Source organism: Bos grunniens, chromosome 27 (genome assembly GCF_055505025.1).
Source record: "Bos grunniens cultivar Pamir isolate PY7600 chromosome 27, Bosgru_T2T1.0, whole genome shotgun sequence".
NCBI classification, from domain to species: Eukaryota; Metazoa; Chordata; class Mammalia; order Artiodactyla; family Bovidae; genus Bos; species Bos grunniens.
In genome coordinates this window covers 17,972,392-17,995,000 of record NC_141191.1, presented here as the reverse complement: position 1 = coordinate 17,995,000, position 22,609 = coordinate 17,972,392, and the positions used below count along the sequence as shown (strand labels likewise).

Here is a 22,609-nt window from a genome sequence, read left to right as displayed (position 1 = left end):
GTGAGGATCTTACGGCAGAAGTTGCACCCAGGCAGTTGCAGCCCCGCAGGTCTCCCCTGCACGGCCAGCCTGGAGCCCTGTGGCAACGCCCAGGGAACCAAGGTAAGAGGCCGACATGGAAAGCTGCGCTGCTAATCTTCCAGGTTCAGATAACCCATCTCTTCCTTGCAAAAGTGCACATTTCACAGGTTTCTTCCATTCCACTTGGCAGAACAAAATCCAAGATCAATGGCTCTTCACCCCAAGTGAGGCAGGCAGTAGTAGGTATGAATGACTGTGCAGGTGAGGCTGAGAGAAGAATTTATCATCCCTGGGATAGACTGAGTTCCGGAGGCAGTGGTAAAGTTAGAATGATCTCAGGCAATGTGCTACAACCTGGAGTCACTTATCTTCCGTTCTGTTTCACTGTCAGAATAAAACACGTGAATCACACTCTTTTGCCATTTTTATTTTATAACAAACAATTGTAGAGATACTCAGTTGTTTTCCTCTCCCATTACGGTGTTATTACTGAATGCTGAAAGCGTTATGCATTGTTCCTTTTATGACAGGGACGAGAGGTAGACACCAATCCTCTTGTCCTCTGGGGTTTTTGCAGATGAGAAACCCCAAGGTTCAGCACGTGAATTGGACACAGGGTGTTAATCGAATACTCCAAGGGGGGCTCTTCCCCGTGTCTATGAAGCTTCTCAAGCTGGCTACTTCCTCAAAGGCTGACCATGGCTGTCCTGGGTTTTCTCTAAAATCCAGTCCACGTACTCAGCAACTTTGGTGTAGACTCCTGGTTGTTCCCTGCGGGCACAGCCTTCACCCCAACTAGTGATGCCCACCAAATGCCATGTTTCTTCATGTTGACAAACCAAGGGACCGCCTGAATCACCCTGTGTCACAGTAAGAGGAAAAAGCAAAATGAGAGAAGGTTATGATGGATGTGCCTTTAAAATTCTGTAGTCATACCACACACACCACGCAAACAATTTCTCGTAGCTCTTCAGATATTTCATGTGTCCCATGAGCTGTTGGACATAGTAAAAGTGACCTAATTCAACAGTATATAGTTGGTGTTTTCTGTTCATTCCAACACAGAAAATTTGGCATCATCACATCCCAAGGTGAGATAAACTTAAAGTGCTTGTGTTTTAGCACAATGATCTGTCTGCACAATTGTCTTCCCTTAAAGATGGCATACTCCTGCTGTGAGATAGATATAAAAATTATAGGTGTATATTCAATTTTTAAAAGATTTTATATGAAATTATCAGGTTATTTGGTTCCAAGTCATTTAGAAAGCTATAGAGAACTGCTCTTGGAAAAACATATTTTGAAATGATTTTTCTCAAGTGGCCTATTGTGTGTTTTTCATACTGTAATGCATTACCTTGCAAGCATCTTTTCCTCCTTCTTTATAGCCAGCACAGATCATCTGTTTGGTTATTTTATAATCTCTGTAACTTTTTTGGCATTCTTCATTTGATATCAAAGGAATATTTGCCTTTTGTAGGGTATTTTGGATTTTACCTGTGAGGCAACATCAGAAGAAGGCAATAAAATAAATACAGAAGTAAGACTACAGTCTTAAATGAGAATGCTGAAGTTTCCATGAAGGTCATTTCTTCATATAAAAATTTTTGTATGTCTGTGTCTGTGATAGGGGCTTCATAGGTAGTACTAGTGGTGAAGAACCTGCCTGCCAGTGTAGCAGACAAAAGAGATGCAGGTTCGATCCCTGGGTCGGGAAGATCCCCTGGAGGAGGACATTGCAACCTACTCCAGTATTCTTGCCTGGAGAATCCCATGGACGAGGAGCCTGGTGGGCTACGGTCCATGGGGTCACAAAGAGTCAGAGATGACTGAAGTGACTTAGCACACGTGCATCTGTAGTAGGTGATGAGTGCTAACCAAATTTATAATAGTGATCATTTCACAACATACATAAGTCAAACATAATTCTGTATAGCATAGACTTATGCACTCATGTATGTCAATTATATCTCAGTAAAACCGGAAAGAGTATACATATGTGTGCTCAGTCGCTCAGTTGAGTCCTACTCTTTGTGACCCCATGGACTGTAGCCCGCCAGGCTCCTCTGTCCGTGGGATTCTCCAGGCAAGAATTCTGGAGTGGGTTGCCACGTCCTCCTCCAGGGGATCTTGCCGACCCAGGGATCCAACTCTAGTCTCTTAAGTCTCCTGCCTGGGCAGACAGGTTCTTTGCCCCTAACGCCACCTGGGAAGCCCTTCAACATATATAGTAGGTCCTTATTGGTTATCTACATATACACACTACTATACATAAAATAGATAACCAATAAGGACCTACTATATGGTATGAGCAATGCTACTCAATACTCTGCAATGACCTTTATGAGCAAAGAATCTAAGAAAGAGTGGATATATGTACAACTGATTCACTTTGCTATATAACAGCAAGTCACACGACATTGTAAATCAACTATACTGCAATTTTAAACAGTTTTTAAAATCTATAGTTTTCAATTTGGCAGGAATGAACTATACAATTTATAATAAAGTTGATTTACATTAATTGTTAAGAAATAAGGGCTTCCCTGGTGGCTCAGATGGTAAAAAGTACACCTGCAGTGCAGGAGACCCAGGTGTGATCCCTGGGTCAGGAAGATCCCCTGGAGGAGAACATGGCAATCAAGCCTAGTATTCTTGCCTGGAGAATCCCATGGACAGAGAGGAGCCTGGCAGGCTACAGTCCAAGGGGTCTCAAACAGTCTGACACGACTGGGCTATTAACACTGTCATTTTCAAAGTATTCTGATAAGTTGCAGTTTCATTGGTTTTCATTGTAATCCTGTGTGTTTTATTTATGGGTGTAAAAGCATCATTAGAGAAGAGGTTCGCAGGCTTTACCAAGTTGCAGGAAGGATGTGTTTTAAAAAAAGATTTAAAAACCTTCCAGAAAGAGAGATGACATGTCTGCCTGTACTCCTGGTTATTAATCCAAGGGATAACAGTGGCCTTGGGAGATGGGAACTCTATTAATTCTGAGGACAGGATGAGCTTGGGGAAGTTGTTAGTCCTGTATGGGACCAATCCTTTAGGAGAAGTCAAAGATGCTTAAGAGATTACCCTATGAATTTTTCCAGGACCAAGCAAAACTGTCTTCTCAAGAATTACTGAATACATATCTGGAAATGAATAGTTAGGAAAAAAATCACAAATCTGGATATAACTTTAGAGGCCAATTAAACAAATCTACTCCATGTGTTTTAACATATAAAATGCCATGTGGTACCTTTTTCCTCTGTGAAGCCCCATCCAGTTATCCAACAGTCAGTGTAAACTGGTTTTGTATCATCTTTGGAAGGTAGGCATATTGCTTTTTGCAAATCTGAAAGGTAATTTTTACATTAGAGTTTGGCTAGATTTAGTTACGGACATTGACTTTAAAAAGACATACTCTCCCTGCCCCTATATTCTCTTTCTCTAGAGTAGCACCAAGTAGAATACACCTTTTACTTTCCACTCAGTTTCTAAGGTCAGTGACTCAAGAAAATGTCTCACCAATCACAGTCATTTTGGGTGTTAAATTTTAAAGCTCCGAACCCAAATTTACTGTCAAGAGCCTTTACAAGTTCTTGTGTATGATTCCCTCAATAGTAATAGCAGAGGGGTCTACACTGTTTTAAGCATGATTTTTAGGCACTTTAACTTATTAACTGATTTTAATAACAATCCCATGGTGGGGTAACTGGAGGCAAGGACATCCTGCCGGAGGACACAGAATCTTTAGCAGACCCAGCAGGCATTTAGCAACTGTGGAGCTTTTTGTACCTCCAAATGCACCCCGTCCAACCACAAAGCTACTGTCTCCCAGAACTGCCTTGTCCAGCAGTCTCTTCCCTACTCAGGTTTCACCTGGAAATTAATATTTGAATATGCTTGCCCTCAGATACTCCTAATATGCCTATGCTCAAGGCAATGCAAATTCTGCTACTCTTGTCAAAGGAAGTCATGCTCCCTTCCATGTCTGTTATTATTTCAATAGTATAATATGCAGCTGTATTCCTTCCTGAAAGAACTAGGTAACACATCTTGGCCCTTAAGTAGAAGACATTTTATGTCAAGTCTCAAATTATTTTTCCTGGCAATACTCATCTTTCCCGCAACTTCATTAACCAGAAAATAAAGACAGTCTCCTTAGATTCTGACCCCTCCTTGAAACTGATGTGAAAATTTAAACCAACACAATTCAGCTGTACATGTCTCCTTAAATATGCTACGTACCAGTAAAATTCAAAGGAGCCTCAAGTTTTATTAAGGCAATGTCATGACTGCCTTCTGAGATTTTATAATTTGGGTGGACAATAATCTCTTTGATTTGTGAGAAAGACGTCTCTGTCGTTATCTCTGACAGATTTAAAATGCCACCATAAATGCGCCAAATATTTGACAAGAGAAGCCTAGGAGGGAAAAATAAGAACTGATTTGAAACCAGAAAGACTGGCCTTTGATATTGCTCTTTTCTCCTTTCACTTTACCTTTCAAAAAAGAACTGGGAAGAAAATACTACATATAATGTATGTTTACATACCTAATTTCTCCTCCTTGCAATTTAGCACCAACAGCAGCAGTGCTGAACTCTGAAGATTTAGTTAAAAATATTGGAAAGTGTATAATTATGTCAGGTTTTCTGTAAGTGAATGTACAAGAATGTTGCTGTCCCTTTCTGAGAGAAACTGTGTTCGGGAGATGTCTCGCAGTTTATCATGGAAAATCATTCACCAAGTTGAAAGCAATCACTTCCATGAAATTCAGAACTGGCAAGAAAGAATGACTGTACACAAGTCTCCCTGTAATCAGATAGGGTAGGGGGTCCCCAGAGAAAGAGATCCAGTCATGGTTTTCTTGATATAAGAGAAACCATTTTTAGCTTAAGCCGTTTTGTGACTTAAGTGGGACCACAACACTAGTCCTTGAATGTGCTCAGTCGCTTCGATCGTGTTGGACTTTTTGCAACCCCATGGACTATAGCCCACTAGTCCATAGGGTTTTCCTGGCAAGAATACTGGAGTGGGTTGCCATGACCTCCTCCAGGGGATTCTCCCCATCCAGGGATCAAACCTATGTCTTTTGCATTGCAGATAGATTCTTTATGACTAAACCACAGGAAGCCCTGTCCTTGAATAGGTCTCAGTAATTAATGATCTTAAAGGGAATAAAAGAATGCAGAGATGAAGGACTATTACAGGTAAGAGAAGTAACAATAGCAAAGATTATGCGTCAGCTGTAAAGACTCCTAGTTGTCTTCCAATGGCAAAGATTAGCCAGAAGCTCTCAACCACCAGATCAACTGGAACCTAAGGCATGATGATGGTGACCTTTTCTGACCCTCATGACTTCAATCAACTAAGGCCTGGACTCAGGCTAAGGCCCTTCAAGAATATGCATGTACCCTTAGCTTAAAACTTCTCCAGTTCTGCTGTTTAGGGACACAACTGCTTTGGGAAAGATTCCCAGTGTTCTCCTTACTCACTGCAATAATAAATCCTTCCTTCTCCCAATTTTTGGCTTGGTTGTGTCTTTTGACTTGACATCCAACCAAGAGGAAACCCCAGTTTTTATGTAACACCTCTAATAGGGCAAATGAGAGGAACCTCAACACTATTTAAATTATATCTATATTTTGGGAAGTGTGAACATTTAAATTAACTCTTTAAATATGGATATATGCAAAATAAGTCTAAAATTACTATCTAGAGCAAAGTTATAGGATAAATAAGTTCTGGGGATATAACAGATAGCATGGTGACTACAGTTAACAATGGCATGCATGGGTGCTCAGTCATGTCCAACTCTGACCCTATGGAGCCCACCAGGCTCCTCTGTCCATGGAATTTTCCAGCCACAAATACTGGAACAGGTTACCATTTACTCCTCCAGGGAGTCTTTCCAACCCAGGGATTGAAACTTCCCTGGAGGCAGGCGGATTCTTTATCCCTGAGTTACCTGGGAAAGTTGCTGAGAGAGAAAATCTTCAAAGTTATTACCACCAAAAGCTATTGTAACTTTGTGGAGGGATGGATATTAATAAACTGACATGATGATGGAGACATTGATTATAGAGTCTTCAAAATGAAGAGGCAAGATACAACTCCAGATAAGATGCAGCCAAAGCTTACCCATCGAAGCAATGGGCAGCAGTTAAGACCCACTGGCGTCCAATAATTGACCCTCCGCACAGGTGACTCTGAGCTCTCTGCTTCACTTGCAGGCTGACCTGCCAGGGCCACTCTCCCCAAGAAGCATTTGTTCCTCCAACAATGCGTGTCCTTTTTGTTGTACAGACTAAAAAGAGAGCATTGAAGTTAATGGTTGGGATCAGAGGGTGAATCACAGTCCCCTTCAATTAAGGAAAACAAGACACATAGTTCCATTATAAAAGATTTAAAAAAGCTATCTAAACAACTCAGACATCCCTCTACAAAGTGAGATTTACTCACCACGGCTGTCCCCACGTTTACACAACCTCAAGGAATAACCAGAGCTTGCTTGCGTCCCATAAGTTATGTTAGTTGGGGAGCCATCCAAAGACAAGCGTAAGGAACATTTACACCTAGACAAGATGATCAGCATGAGATTAAGCCTCAGAGGATGAAAGCCCAGGAAGTTATCTGCCAACTGTTTTTGAAAAATAAGCATTCACTAACTTCTCTCCTCTACAGTCTTCTGGGAATAAAGAATAAGTAAAAAACTGACAGCGAATCATCTTTGTACAGGTCTCTTGGCAACCATCCACTCCTTTCACGAAGGTCACATGCAGCTCTTCTCCTTCGAAAGCAACTTGCGGGTAAATTTTGGAGTGGCAGGGCTCTGTGCCTATGACAAATGTAAAAACGATAGAAAATGCAAATGATAAGCCACACATACACAAGTTTCTGGAACACTGAGGCTTGTTAGAAGATCATAGAATGTATCACATTTTGTGTAATATTTTTTTATCAAATCGCATTACCAGGCAGAGTTTGTTTGCAGGTTAGAAGGCTGTATCCAGAGATGGCATTTTCCTGAGGAGTAGGGGAACTCGGGCTCCCACTTTGGGAAGTCTTAAGGAAACAAACATTTCTATTGTCAAAAAAAAGCAAGAGAAAGAAAGAAAACCCCATTAAAGGCAAATACAAGAACACCTAATATCAAAAAAACACCCCCTGCAAGTTTTATTCTTCTGAGAAATTCCCTCCAAAGAACATCAGACTACAGGACTCTAGTGAATTACAGAGATTAAATGTAAATCAAGCCACATCTCCCTCTGAAGAAAACTTATAGGCACAGATAGCCCGAAAAGAGGAGAATGGTAAAGTTCTACCTTCTAATTTAAAAAAAAGAAGAAAGAACAGATTCTGGGGATTTATGTTGCTGATGCTATTATAACTTGATACCCTTCTCTTAGCTCCATCTTGTGTGTAAAGAAAAGGACAGGTTATCTATGGGTCAAGAGATGGAACCGGAACCTTGATCAGGATAAACAGGGCTCTAGTTTCTGAAACACTGGGGTCAGAACAAAGGAGCTTAAAGATATGCTCCCAGTGAGTGGTTTACTTCAAGCTAATACAAAACATTAAGATTAGTAGAAAAGGTATCCATGGCTATTATTTCATTGATTGGATGGTCTGTTTAAGTAAGAGAAGATGGGTAGGAAAGTCTGCTAATCTCTTAACTAATCAGCACCTGGCAGAAGAGCACCTATTTAAACTATGAGTTCAAGTGTGTTTATTTTTTCAATTAAAAAATTTTATTTTATATCAGAGTATAGCCAATTAACAATGTTGTGATAGATTCAGGTGGATAGCAAAGGGACTCCGCCATACATACACATATATGCTTCTTCCCCGAACTCCCCTGCCAACCAGGCTGCCATATAGCGTTGAGCAGAGTTCCCTGTGCTATACAGTCCTTGTTGGTTATCCACTTTAAATATAGCAGTATGTACATGTCCACCCCAAAGTCCCAAACTATCCCTCTCCCCCGCCACTTTCCCCTCTGGTCACCATAAGTTCATTCTATGAGTTCAAGTGTTTTGAGGGAAATGAAAACACTTGGGAAAAACTCAAAGTATAAAATGAAAATGATGCCAGGACAGTAGCAAGCGTGACACACGCCTACTGACCTCTGTGAGTCTGTCTTCCATGCATTTGTATAGAATGTGAAGAAAAGACAGCTGGGGTGATAGGTGCAGATGGTTCGACACACAAAAGCATCTGGTGCGATAATTCTGGCAACATCCACATCTGAAAACGCACTGTGTTGGAAAATGTCCACGCGGCAGCCTGTGAACCCACGGGGGAGACGCACATGTCATGATGCTGCATATGCTTGTACTTCGTCATCATAACTAAGGAAACTATGACTGCTGTTTGTTCATAGAATCACACATCCTTAGTGAAAAAAATGTCTGTTGAAATGTCCCCAAGCCTGTTGTTTGCCATTTGGGAGAAGAAAAATCTGGTCTCAATCTGATAAAAGACAGATACCTATGTCAGAGAAATAAAATGTCTTAACCTGTGCTCTATCCTGCTTGGTCTGAAATACCTAAGCTACTCAGCTTTTGTGTATATTTTCTTTATATTACCCTCACCCTGAAATTCAGGCCTTAGGCACATGGGCTTTTGTATTATGTTTTCCTGAATATTTTGAAAAATGTTTTAATAAAGACATCAACAAAAACCTAAATTTCTAACAAAAATGCCGTGTACCCATTAGAACAAGAGGAAATCCACTTTCATTTTCCATAATATAATTATATCTCAATTATACTTTTACTTATGTTCTTATTATTTACTCAGTTTGGTAACGCATGAAGTGTTTCATTTCCTGGGTCAGGAAAAGCCACTGGAGAAGGGATAGGCTACCCACTCCAGTATTCTTGGGCTTCCCTTGTGGCCCAGCTGGTAAAGAATCTGCCTGCAATGTGGGAGACCTGGGTTTGAACCTTGGGTTGGGAAGATCCCCTGGAGAAGGGAAAGGCTACTCACTCTGGTATTCTGGCCTAGAGAATTCTATGGACTGTATAGTCCATGGGGTCGCAAAGAGTCAGACACAACTGAGCAACTATCACTTTAAAAGTCTATTAGGGCCTCTCAGGTGGGTTAAGCGGTAAAGAATCTGCCTGCAATGCAGGAGACACAGCAAGAGCCACAGGCTTGATCCCTGAGTCAGGAAGATCCCCTGGAGGAAGAAATGGCAACCCACTCCAGTAGTCTTGCCTGGGAAATCACATGGACAGAGGAGCCTGGCAGGCTACAGTCCATGGGGTCACAGAGTTGGACATTTGGAAAGAAAGTTACGACAAACCTAGACAGCCTATTAAAAAGCAAAGACATCAGTTTGCCAGCAAAGGTCTGTATAGTCAAAGCTATGGTTTTTTCATTAGTCATGTACGTATGTGAGAGGTGGGCCAAAAAGAAGGCTGAGTGCTGAAAAATTGATGCTTTTGAACTGTGGTGCTGGAGCAGACTCTTGGGAGTCCCTTTGATTGCAAGGAGATTAAAGGAAATCAACCCTGAATATTCATTGGAAGGACTGATGCTGAAACTCCAATACTTTGGCCACTTGATACAAAGAGCTGACTTGTTGGAAAAGGCCCTGATGCTAGGGAAGTTTGAAGGCAAAAGGAGAGGAGGGTGGTAGAGGATGAGATGATTGTATAGCATCATCGACTCAATGGACATGAATTTGAGCAAACTCCAGGAGATAGTGAAAGACAAGGAAGCCTGATGTGCTGTAGTCATGGGATTGCAAAGAATTGGACATGATTTATCCACTGAACAACAAAAACAAATTATATTAAAATTAGGTAAGCTTAAAGAATAATGGTAGCAATTATGAGAAAGACAACAAGAATTCAAATTTAAATGAACATAGTTGGATCAAGAGAGTGTGCCTGCCACACATAATATCTTCAGATGGGAAGTTGAGGAAATTAGATCTCAACTACTTAAATCTTTTTTTAAAAAAATCAGACTTTAAGCTGGAAGAGAATTTATGGGATTCCATGTCTACCTTCAACTACATCCTCTCAAGTAGTTCAACCTTTATTTCAGACATTTATAATGACAAGGAGCTGACTACCTCATGACAAGGTTCACTTCTGGACCACTCTAGGAGTCAGAATTTCTTCTTATTTTCGTCATAGCAGTATCTATTTTATGAAACCAGACAGATTAGTCCAATCCTTTTCCCAATGACCATTCTTCAAAAACAAAAATTTAAAACAGTCATCCTGACTTTTTAGGGTTAAATGTCTAATCTGTTTCTTTAATGGTATCTTATTTTCCTGTTTCTAGATATCTCAGGATCTTGGTTACTCTCTTTTGATGTGTCTGTTGCTCCAAACAAAATACGGAACACATTTGCTGAATATAAAGTGCAGTCACAGTCTGACCTGTCCAGATGACAAAAGGACAGGGGCTAACTATGTTCCAAAGACCATGTTGTTTTTTAAAGCTAGTTTCGTTTTCATTTGTTTTGTTTCTCAAAAGTGCTACAAGATGTCGACAGAGTAAAGACCTTCCAAAACCCTTTCCTCCATTAAAAAAAAAAAAAGAAAAAAAGAAAGAAACAAGAGCACTGGCCAGAATGTCAAAATTAATGTCATTTCATAAGTCCAAAAGCGAACCAAAGGCTTATAACAGCCCAGGGAGTTTTTATCTAAGAACAGCCAAGTCTCAGCAAGAGCCCTGAGTTCTGTGAGGTTTTTAACTTGCCCTCTCATCCCCTCTCCACAGCTCCATGGAAGCCTTGAAAATACCCACAATCGTGGGGAAAACCAGCAGCCTAATGGGCCTCAGGAAGGGGCAGAACAGAGTTGGAGCTACTCCCAAGCCCTGTCCCCAGATAACTGTCATCATTTGACTGGAGGTTCTCAGGAAAACCCCATTCCCAAGGACTGAGTTTCTTCGACCTGATTCAGAACTTCCTCAGTGTCAACAGCCTTTTCCTTGAAAGTGTTTGTCAAAAAAAAAAAATATTGTGACTATTACACAACATTGTAGCTGCCTAAGTCAGTAGTAATAACAGGGGCATACCACAAGCCAATGAGAATCTTAGAAGGAAAACCGAGAGTCTGAAAATCTCTGAGATATTCCTGGGAATCTGGAAAGCCATATTCTTGTATAGAGCTGACTGTGTGCCTGACAGAGGCTCTGCACATTTCCCGTGCTGGGAAAGCCCCGAGCCCTCACCGAGGACTGACTTTGACCTCTGTGAACTCCGTGTCAGCAGAAAGTGGAGGCCAGGGCAAAGTTGTAAAGGGCAGGGCAGTGAAACGCATGCCCTAAGTCTCACAAAAAGCCCCTTGTCCAAGGCTGGCAAACTCACTACTTCTAGGCACCCAAACAAACTTCTGTCCTGTCATTAGAAAACTGTGGGGGAAGCTGAGCACAGACATCCGTGGTCATGTCACCACAGAGGCTAAACACTGTGCACAATTGGCTCAGAAAAGTCCTCAAACAGCAACAGCAACACAAAATAGTAACAACAGCAACAACAAACTCTGAGGAAGGAGGGCATTTGATGTCCCGAGCTTGTCACATGCTTGTATTAAAAAGTCTGATTTTTTTTTTTTTTTACAAAAAAATCATGAGACTTGCCAAGAAACAAGGAAATATGGCCCATACACAGAAGTAAAGGTCAATATAAACCATCACTAAGGAAGCAAGAACATTGGATTTACTATACCAAGACTTTACATCAGCTATTTTAAATATGCGTAAAAGAACTAAAGGAAACCATGTCCAAAGAACTGGAGAGGGAACTTCCCTGTTGGCCCAGTGGTTAAGACTTCCCTGCCTTTGAGTGCAGGGGATATGGGTTTGATCCCTGGTAGGGGAGCTAAGATCCCACATGCCTCATGGGCAAAAAAAAAAAAAAGCCCCAAAACATAAAACAGAAGCAATATTGTGACAAATTCAATAAAGACTCTAAAAATGGTCCACACACCAAAAAAAATCTTAAAGAAAGGACTGAAGTATGAAAACAATGTCTCACCAGATAATACCAATAGCCAGAAATTAAATTACAGAAAAGAACCCAATCTGAATAGTAAAAAATTAAATAATACTTAACTTGAAGCAATAAATCTGGAGCACAGCATGGAGGAAGTGTGCTGGGGGAGGCTGGGAACCAATGGGAAAAGAGAGGCATTGCTGCCAACTTCCCAGTCTTCTAAGGCAGGAGCCTAGCCCAGCTCCCCATTCAGGGCTTGGCGCAGAGTCAGCACTTGATACTGTATAGAAGTGGCTATTGATAATTTGGTTTCAGTAACATGTTATCATTGACATGCTGATATGCTAAATAAGATGGACTATCTTAGCAAATTTTCTGGCTCTTTCAATTAAAATTACCCCTATGTCTGAAACATAGGGTTTCATTGATTTATTATGCCAGAGTCCTTTCACTAGATAATAGACACCACTAAGAAATGACCATATAGTTTTCTCTACAATGTCACTGTACTAGTTTCCTAGGGCTGCTTAAAAAATTATCCCAAACTTAGTGGCTTAAAACAACACAGATTTATTATCTCACAGTTCTGAAGATCAGAAGTCGAGAAGTCTGAAATGGATCTTTGTCCTTAGTTCTTTCATAATGGGAATAACGTGTAGTGCTTAGTCATCAGTCGTGTCTAACTATTTGTAACCCCATGGACTGTAGCTCGCCTGGCTCCTCTGTCCATGGGACATTTCCAGGCAAAGATACTGGAGTGGGTTGCCATTTCCTTCTCCAGAAATGGGTCCTCCTGGGCTTTAAATCAAGATGCCGGCATGGCTTTTTTCCTTTGGGAATTTCTGTAGAACTTTTTTCCTTACCTTTTTCAGATTCTAGAGGCCTGAATTCCTTGACTTAGGGACCCTTCCTCCATTTCAAAGCCAGAAGTGTACCCTCTTCTGATCTCTCTGTCTGACTCTCTGATCATTCTGCTTTCTCTTTCTTTTATCAGAACCCTTGTGACTATATTGGGTCTATCCACATAATCCAGAATAATCTCAAAGTTTTTTTTTAACATAATCACATATTTAATCAAGCCTTTTTTGCCCTGTAAGGTAACATATTTACAGATTCCAGAGATTAGGATGTGGATGTTTTGGGGAGGCTCTTTTTCTGCCTAGTACAATCACACAGTGAAGTGTGTGTGTGTGTGTGTGTGTGTGTGTGTGTGTGCACGCTCAGTCATGTCTGACTCTTTGCAACCCCACGGGCTGTAGCCTGCATGGGATTTTCCAGGCAAGAATACTGAAGTGAGTTGCCATTTCCTTCTCCAGGGGATCTTCCCAACCCAGGGGTTGAGCCTGTGTCTCCTGCATCTCCTGCATTGCAAGCAGATTCCTTACCGTCTGAACTACAAGGGAAACCCCTAATTCTCTATGGTGCAAATCAAATGAAGGACTGTATAAATATCTGCCCTCACTGACCTTCCTTGTGGTACAGTGTTTCACTGACTGATGTGAAGACTGCTCAAATGTCCATTATTCTACAAAGCCAAGGCTCTTAGCATAATGACTAGTATTCCCCTGTTTGTTGTTCAGTCACTAAGTTGTCTCTGACTCTTTTGCAACCCCATGGACTGTAGTCCACCAGGCTCCTCAGTCCGTGGAATTCTCCAGGCAAAAATACTGGCGTGAGTTGCATTCCCTTCTCCAGGGGATCTTCACGACCCAGGGATCGAGCCTGTGTCTCATGCATCTCCTGTATTGCAGGCAGATTCTTTACCACTGAGCCACTGGGGAAGAAGCCCACACAGTGAAGTAGGAGCCATACAATTACCAATTTTCGAGTTTCCACAGGCCTTCAGTGAGAATCCAGACTCCACATCACTCAGCACCTTTATACGCGTGGGTGTCCCCTGTGGGCTCCGTTTTAATAGGCAGGTGTTCCTGAATGTGAAAAACAGAGGTTACTTTGCTTCCTAAATTCAAGGTGCCTGCAGAAGTCCATTCCCTGTTGAAAATGATCCATGGTCAGTGGAAAATAAACAAAGCAATCAGAACAGTGACCTCCGTGATGAGCGAGTTAGAAATTGTGTTATTCATCAAACAGACATGTCCCCCTCTATAGAGGGAGGGTTAGGGTGAGGGTGCAGTAGGAACTATTCTTCTATAGGACATTATTCTACTGAAATCTCACTCCACAAGCACAGGGTATTTGCGGACCAAATGGAAATTTTTCTCTTCAGGAAAAATGATGCCAAAATTGAATAAAATAATAAGACTGTTGTTCAGTGTCTAAGTCATGTCCAACTCTGCGACCCCATGAACTGCAGCATGCCAGGCTTCTCTGTCCATCACTATCTCTCTGAGTTTGCTCAGACTCATGTCCATTGAGTCAGTGGTACCATCCAACCATCTTATCCTCTGTTGCCCCCTTCTCCTCTTGCCCGCACTTTCTCCCAGCATCAGGGGCTTTTCCAGTGAGTCAGCTCTTTAAATCAGATGGCCAAAATATTGGAGCTTTGGCTTCAGCATCAGTCCTTCCAATGAATATTCAGGGTTGATTTCCTCTAGGATTGAATGGTTTGATCTCCTTGCAGTCCACGTGACTCTCAAGAGTCTTCTCCAGCACCTCAGTTCAAAAGTGTCAATTCTTTGGTGCTCAGCCTTCTTTATGGTCCGACTCCCACATCCATACATGACTACTGCAAAAACCATAGGTTTGACTATATGGACCTTTGTCCTCAAAGTGATGCCTGCTTTTTAAAACACTGTCTATGTTTGACATAGCTATTCTTCCAAGGATCAAGTGTCTTTTAATTTCATGGCTGTAGTCACTGTCCACATTGATTTTGGAGCCCAAGAAAGTGAAATCTGACACTGTTTCCACATTTTCCCCATCTATTTGCCATGAAGTGATAGGACCAGATACCATGATCTGTTTTTTGAATGTTGAGTTTTAACCCAGCTTTTTCACTCTTCTCTTTCACCTTCATCAAGAGGCTGTTTAGTTCCGCTTCACTTTCTGCCATTAAAGCGGTACCATCTGCATATCTGAAGTTGTTGCTATTTCTGCTGGCAATCTTAATTCCAGCTTGTGATTCATCCAGCCTGGCATTTTGCCTGATGTACTCTGCATATAAGTTAAATAAGCAGGGTGACAGTATACAGCCTTGATGTACTCCTTTTCCTATTTGGAACCAGTCTGTTGTTCCATGTCCAGTTCTAACTGTTGCTTCTTGACCTGCATGCAGGTTTCTCAGGAGGTAGGTCAGGTGGTCTGGTATTTCCATCTCTTTAAAAATATTCTTATTCTCTCTAAGACTAAGAAAACTGATTAAACCTAAAAACTCTCTCTGATTTTCAGTTGGGAGAAGAAATGGTTATGAAGGAAAAAAGGTTATGCTTCTGAAAACACCATCAGAAAGAACAGACACTGAATGTTACCCACCGGTACTCTGCACTGAAGAAGGTTTTCGTGGCATATGTGAAGAACTGGCAGTGAATGTTGTTGGTGCACCTTTCTTGGCATTCTTTGGCACTTCTCACCTTAGATGCATTGAAATTGACTCCTCTCATATCGATTCCTTTATAAATGCTTCGGTGGCAAGCTGTCCAAATAAAACACACGGAACAAATTCAACCAGTTTCCCTTCTGGAAGTGAATCATCAATTTGGGCTGGGTAGCTTTTTTTTTTAATTTTCTAGTGGACTATAGTTGATTTCAAATGTGTTGGTTTCAGGAACAGCAAATTGATTCAGTTATACATATACGTATATCCATTCTCTTTCAGATTCTTTTCCCATATAGCTTATTATAGAGTACTGAGCAGAGTTCCCTGTGGTATACAGTAGGTCCTTGTTGGTTATCTATTTAAATATAGCAGTATGTACATGTCCATCCCAAATTCCCAATCTATCCCTCCCCCCACCCTTCTCTGTTAGTAACCATTAAGTTTGTTCTCTGTCGGTCTGTTTCTGTTTGGGAGTCAAGGGGAGACTATTATTTGGTTGTGTATTTACTTTCTGTACATCTGACACCAAAGTGCCAGCCTCATAAATGATAGAGGCTCCTCAAGTGTGAGAGGACTGCTGAAGATAAGAGCGTGCATCCAGAATACAACCCCATCTCTGTTATCTTTCTAAGTGCTCCGTTCCAAAAGTGCATGGTGCTACAGAGTTTGAGCAGAAGCTGTTCTAAGGTAGACCCACTGTCCATTCAAACTGAGCTCAGAAATCACACCTTACCACTAATTTGATGACCACATCGCTTTAAAGAATGTCCTGAAATTGCACCTGTCCGTGACACTCTCGGCAGGGTTCCTGTAACACTGTCCTTCAAGAAGCAACCAAACCTGTTTTTTAAAAGTAGTTTAATAAGAAATAGAATGATAAACACACATTGAGGAAATGTCTAGCATTTCTATGCACTTATAAATACAGCCGGAAATAAGGAAAATACTACAGCATGCCTGAGACCTGCTGGGAAAAAAAACATCCTTAGAGGCAATTCCTTAATACCTAACAATCTTTGTAATACCTACCTTTAGCATTGTTTTCCTTTATATTCACATTTCAAGTAGAGAAAGTCAATCATATAAAAGAGGGAATGATTCTTCCTGTGTTCCCAAACTTTGTGGGAATTATGTTCCCACCTGGTGATTGTTGTTATAAATATTTTCATTTAAGAAATTAAATCAATCATGAGAGTTGCATCTATATTTGGTATTCATCCTGACTACTAACTCCTTACAGTCCACACCTACTAAAAAACTTCATTCTGTCTTTAATGTCAACTTTTATGTACTTTCCTTATTTAAAAGGATTCTAGAACCCAATTCAACTTTTTAAATGAAAAGTTGCTGCCTCTAACATACAGTCTAGGTTTGCTATACAAGTTTTCCCTTGTAGAGGGCTTCCCTGGTGGCTCAGATGGTAAAGAATCTGCTTGCAATGCAGGAGACCTGGGTTTGGTCTCTAGGTTGGGAAAATTACCTGGAGAAAGGAATGGCTACCCACTCCAGTATTCTTGTCTGGGATAATTCCATGGACAGAGGAGCCTGGTAGGCTACAGTCCATGGGGTCACAAAGAGTCGGACATGATTACACGGCTAACCTTTTCATTTTCATTTTCCTTGTAGAATCATGGAATGACAGTCTAACTCCTAGTTTTTAATTCAAATAGAATAAAGACAAAGGAAAAGAATTATGGATATGGAAATGGGAACAAGGAAGAAACATTCATTCTGGATATTGATCAAAAGTAAAGAAAATTATAATAAAACTGTGGTTGTACTTGAGCAACTTTATGACTGAGTAAGACTTTTCATTACCAACTACTTTTCAAATGCTCTTACTTTTTCAAATTACCAGTTAACAATATATGTTCATGTCCACACATGTGTGCACACACACACATGCGTGCACACACACACATGCATGCACATGTAGGCATACACATGCCATGAATACTGTAGGTGGCCAAACTGGCTCATTATAGGCATCATTCAGACCTCCCTTCTCCCAAGGTTACAAGATGGATTTTAATTATTTTCTCAACAAAATGCTTGCCTTCTATAGTATCTTAAGAACTATGCTATCCATAAGTGTGATCATGCATCAGACAGCAAGTACCTTTCTTGTTCAGGTGAAATATTCACCTATTATTAGACCCTTTCAGGAGAAGGCAATGGCACTCCAGTGCTCTTGCTTGGAAAATCCCATGGACAGAGGAGACTGGTGGGCTGCAGCCCACGGGGTCGCTAAGAGTCAGACACGAGTGAGTGACTTAGCAGCAGCAGCGTTAGACCCTTTCTCGAGATAATCTCTTAACTCAATGATTTTCAAATGTTTTCCTTGAGGTCTTGGATAGGAAAAGACTACTTTCTATGGCTCTAAGTCATTGTTTAAAATGCAGATTTCCAGGCCCAAGAGACTTCGGTTTGATAGGTCTGAGCTTGAGCCTAAGAATCTGCTTAGGTGATTCCAATGAAGCTGGCCATTTAGAAACATAATCTTGCTATATGGTGCACACAACTGATTCCATTTTGAAAAATGGCTTCCCCAATAAAGAAATATCAGCGTTTACCTTTTGTCTGCATCACTGGTTGAATTTTCAGGAAGAAAACTAAAGAGCAAGCACCTAGGGTGGAAGGTGCACATCAGCTGACAGTATTGGGCATCTGGGGTGTACATGGCTGATACATCCCCACCTCTGAAGAAGGTGTTGTGATATAGTTGAGTCAAGCATCCTATGACAGAATCATTGAAAAAAGACACATTAATGTGGAAGAAATAATAATTTTAAAAGAAATGTATCTGCGTTCTAAACCTTCCTAATTGGTCCATGGAATACCCAGAGATCTTATGACATGACTAAATGCAGAAGCAGGATGAAATATACCTGCTGTACAATATGTGGGATCTTAGTTCCCTGACCAGGGCTCGAACCCATGTCTGTAGTAGAAGCACAGAGTCCTAACCACTGGACAGCCAAGGAATTCCTGAAATAGTGTTATATTAGGGCTTGATGCATGATGTTAAAATTAGTTTTTGGGTACCTATGCATAAAAATACTTGGTTGATTTTCATTTATAATGCTCAACCATAATAATTTGTACATAAATTATTTTCCCTCAAATGCCATCTTAGCTTGGTTTCTCCCTATCTTCTAACATGGGAACAACTTTTCTGGAAGATAATTTGATGATATATATCATAAAACCTTCAAAAATATGCACACTTTACTATATCTGGTGTTTTAATTTCCAAAGTTTTTTCTACAGAAATAAACATGTATATAAGAATGTGCATACAAAAATATCATGAATAGAGAAGAATGCTGCTGCTGCTAAGTCACTTCAGTCGTGTCCGACTCTATGCGACCCCATAGACGGCAGCCCACCAGGCTCCCCTGTCCCTGGGATTCTCCAGGCAAGAACACTGGAGTGGGTTGCCATTTCCTTCTCCAATGCATGAAAGTGAAAAGTGAAAGTGAAGTCACTCAGTCGTGTCTGACGCTTCACAACCCCATGGACTGCAGCCTACCAGGCTCCTCCATCCATGGGATTTTCCAGGCAAGAGTACTGGAGTGGGTTGCCATTGCCTTCTCTGATAGAGAAGAATATTAAGCTCCAAAAACATGATATATATTTATCTGTTTGAAAGATCACTATAAATGGGAAACATAAGTTACAAAAAAGTATCTAATAACAGAGTGTATAAAGACACATGCAGAAAAATATCTGAAAAAGATATTTTTAACAAAGCCCATCTCTGTATTATAAGACTACAGATGACAAGTATTTTCTCATTTTCTGCTAATTTGCACCTCTAATTTCCCTAGCATGATCATAATTATTTTCAAAAATAATAAAATTGAAGTGACCATGGTTCACAGCATCTCTGGCTTCTACTCTTCAGCATTCAGTGTATTTGTATGTGGTAATGATTATGGCTCAGAAGAGCAATTTGGAATGAGGGGACAGATGGAGGGGAGTTTGGTTTAGGGGATAAAAGCTTCTTCCTTAAAAATTTATTTTTTGCCAAATGTAACCCTCACCCTAGACACTTAGAAGTGTTTGTCTTAGCCATAAACATCATTGTGATGTGGTCTTCTTAAGTCAACAAAGACTCAGAAACCACCCATAATGGTGGCATCGTAAAAACTCCATTCTACAATAATTAATGAAAAACAGTGTCTAAAATCATTCCTATTCTGTGAAATTTTAATGAATAGAAAGAGAAATAAGATAAAAACCTGATGGTGAAACTCAAACTATTCAAATAGATGACTTCCTAAATTAAATATAAATTAGGTACTTCCTTTTCTGAAATGATTCTCCAGAAGTCTAAAAGAGTAAAAATATGTACTGAGTACATATTATGGTACTCGGGTTGGACCCAGATGCTATAAAATACCTAGCACTCTTCTGAATATTCAGATAAAGTTGATTTTTTAATGTTGATAATAAGAATAGAGGGCTGCCTGTTTTAAGATCTGCTTTGTGGAGAGTCTTTTCCAAACAGAAATTTCTGTCGACACCTGCCAAGACATTCTCATTTATGGGCCCCTCCTTCTGGTGTGTCTAGGATGATATATCTGCCAAGTGGTAGTTGGTGCTGAACCTTAAAAGGATATGTGTCCTGAGGGTCGGATGTCTTGCTTGATTACTCTCCCCCTCACCCTTAACTTTGCATCTTAGAGATAATCCACTCACCACAGGAAACTGTAGCAAACAGGCAAATAAAGTAAGCTGCTTGCCTGAGTGCAATCATCCTAAAAGACAAAGCAACAGGCACATAACTCTACTGTTTATAGATCATATTTAACACGAATCTTAATTTAAGGTAATACAGATTTTCTTGTAAATGTCTGGATAGCAAATCTAAGCACACAATTATCAGTATAGAAGGCAATGGTTTTCTGAACATTTTACGCTCAAGGACTTGGCATGAGATACAAATTGAAACCTCTAGATTACTCTTGTGTTTATTGTCCATTTGGTACCTATGTTCTTAGCAATTATGCGAAGGGAATTGGTAGAGGGAAATTAAACATTTGTGAAACCTCTTGATTTGAGCAAAAGGAAAATTACTATAAACCATGGTAATGGTATCTGTCCAAAATCCCTAAGGATAGATATTCCAAATATTCAAGCCCGTTTTAAACTTTTTAATCAATGTTCTCTTTGATTGAAAAATATCTTACTCTTATGTTTCCACATATAAGAGCATTAGTTCCTTCTACATTCTCTAAATACACAGGAAATTAGAATGTCAACTAATAGTTGCTTTATAAAGTAAAAACAATGCTTAATGGAAAAAAAAAAAAAAAACACCTATTTGGAAGCAATCAGAATAATAGAAATCCTCTACCTGAAAGCACAATTGCTTCCGTGGTTCTGGAGCTGAGTTCTTGCCATTGAAAAATGGCCGGTCTTCAAGCTTTCCCGATAGGGCTCTGCACGCAGTATTTGCTTGGCTCCGATATTGACTTTGGTGTTCTGCCAAGAGTTTCAACTTTTTGTCCTGTCAACATATTCTATGAACATCCCATTTCTGTGTTCAACTATTTAATATGTTAACTATTTCATAATAGGACCACATAATTCATGTACACGTTTCCATTTTTAAAAATGTCCCCAAAATTCCTAGTTATTTGGGGCTCATAATGTATCTAACTAGACATTTCCAGTATAATGACCTGGATACATATGAATAAGGGGGTGGAAAGGGATCCATCCTCCTGGAAGTCATGATGAGCCTTTTAGCAAATGGTATCCATGCCTTCCTTTGTGAAGGAATCCTGTAACAGTGAGGTTTGTAGGATGGAATGGAATTGACCAATATTTAGGACTTCCTCCCATCCAGTTCAGGAATTAGAACGTAGCAGGGTTTGACAATTTGTTCACAGACCAAATCTGGTCCAGTGCCTGTTTTTATAAATGAAGTTTTATTGGAACACTCATGCTCATTCACTCCTGTATTATCCATAGTTGCTTTTACCCTATACAGTTAAGTAGTTGTGATAGAGACAGTATGGCCTGCAAAGCTGAAAAGATTTACCATCTGCCCCTTTTCAGATAGAGTTAGCACTCCTAGCCTAGAATGTAGACTTCTCTTTCAGGACACCTAGACCAAATGGCAACCCACTCCAGTGTTCTTGCCTGGAGAATCCCAGGGATGGGGGAGCCTGGTGGGCTGCCGTCTATGGGGTCGCACAGAGTCGGACACGACTGAAGCGACTTAGCAGCAGCAGCAGCAGCAGACTGGAAAGAAACATGCTGGTTTTCCTAGGAGCCTATTCTTGTTCAGGGAATTTTATTTTAAAGAAAAAAATCTCCCTATATACTGAAATATATCTCCTTGCCACTTCTATCCATCATTCTAGATTGACCTATTAAATCTATACGAAATGATTTACTCTCTTTCCTCTACTTTTAAAAATATGTAAAGACTACAATCCCTTGCCCACTAAATCTCCTTTGTTTTCTAACTGTTCTTCAAAGATGCAGTACATCTTTCTGGCAAATAAATTAGATTTTTAGGGAGTTCTTAAATAAATATTTAATGCATGTTACTGCAGTGCAGAACTATGTTTATTAAGAATGTAGGAAAATGTTGCCAGTAAAATGTTTTTTTCTGGCTGTAATGAAGTAGCATATTTCAAATATTCAGACTGCATATTTAAATATCCATTTAAATTCAGGGTATCAACTGACATACCAGCAAACAACAAAAGGGAATCCTCTGACTTGTGCAATATTAAAGAATCTAAATTGGTGATTTCCTTTGCTACTGGCCTCATCAGGAAAAAAAAAGGTGATGGGAAAAAAACTGCCCTGTCTCCAGATCACAGCAGAAACCCTCAGAGGTTGTTTCCCTAAATGGTGCGAGTACCGGTTTAAATCTATGTAAATATTCTCCTTTGTTTCTTCTGAATTTTTCTCATAGTGGAACATATGTTCTCATAATATAATAAAACTTAAGATTTGCTTGTGGATTCAGAAGGAGCAAATCAGAAAGAAGATGAAAGAGGCAATGATAGGTAGAATTCTAAAATGTTCCCCAAGGCTTCCTTCTATCATCCCAGACATTGAAGAAAATGGGGTACCACATTTGTCCACGATTACTTTATGTTACAGGACAAAAGC

General features: G+C 40.2%; 2 protein-coding genes across 4 annotated transcripts in view; one reads left to right on the top strand and one right to left on the bottom strand.

Moving 5' to 3' along the window:
* MTNR1A (melatonin receptor 1A) overlaps positions 1 to 22,609 on the top strand; it is a 157,931-nt gene that overhangs the window by 120,779 nt on the left and 14,543 nt on the right. The window contains exon 3 of one of the 2 annotated variants that reach the window (XR_015156142.1): positions 15,322 to 15,597. The exons of the other annotated variant lie outside the window; for it this stretch is intronic. The gene's annotated coding sequence lies outside the window, so the exon portion shown is untranslated. Of the gene's footprint in view, positions 1 to 15,321; positions 15,598 to 22,609 lie in introns of those variants that run through there. 2 annotated transcript variants of the gene reach the window in all.
* Positions 428 to 20,936, bottom strand: KLKB1 (kallikrein B1). Of its 2 annotated transcripts, XM_086380132.1 has the most exons (15): positions 20,832 to 20,936; positions 20,174 to 20,232; positions 18,043 to 18,205; positions 16,203 to 16,309; positions 15,406 to 15,565; positions 13,792 to 13,901; positions 8,138 to 8,297; positions 6,986 to 7,095; positions 6,681 to 6,849; positions 6,474 to 6,586; positions 6,153 to 6,318; positions 4,258 to 4,433; positions 3,266 to 3,361; positions 1,379 to 1,518; positions 428 to 881 (listed from the first exon to the last, which is right to left on the bottom strand). In XM_086380132.1, exons 1-15 carry the CDS (start codon positions 20,876 to 20,878, stop codon positions 699 to 701), a joined length of 1,959 nt encoding a protein of 652 aa, XP_086236258.1. In that variant the 5' UTR covers positions 20,879 to 20,936; the 3' UTR covers positions 428 to 698. The 2 variants fall into 2 exon arrangements, with proteins under 2 accessions (XP_086236258.1, XP_086236259.1); XM_086380133.1 differs by lacking the exons at positions 6,474 to 6,586; positions 20,832 to 20,936 and having other exon boundaries at positions 6,730 to 6,849.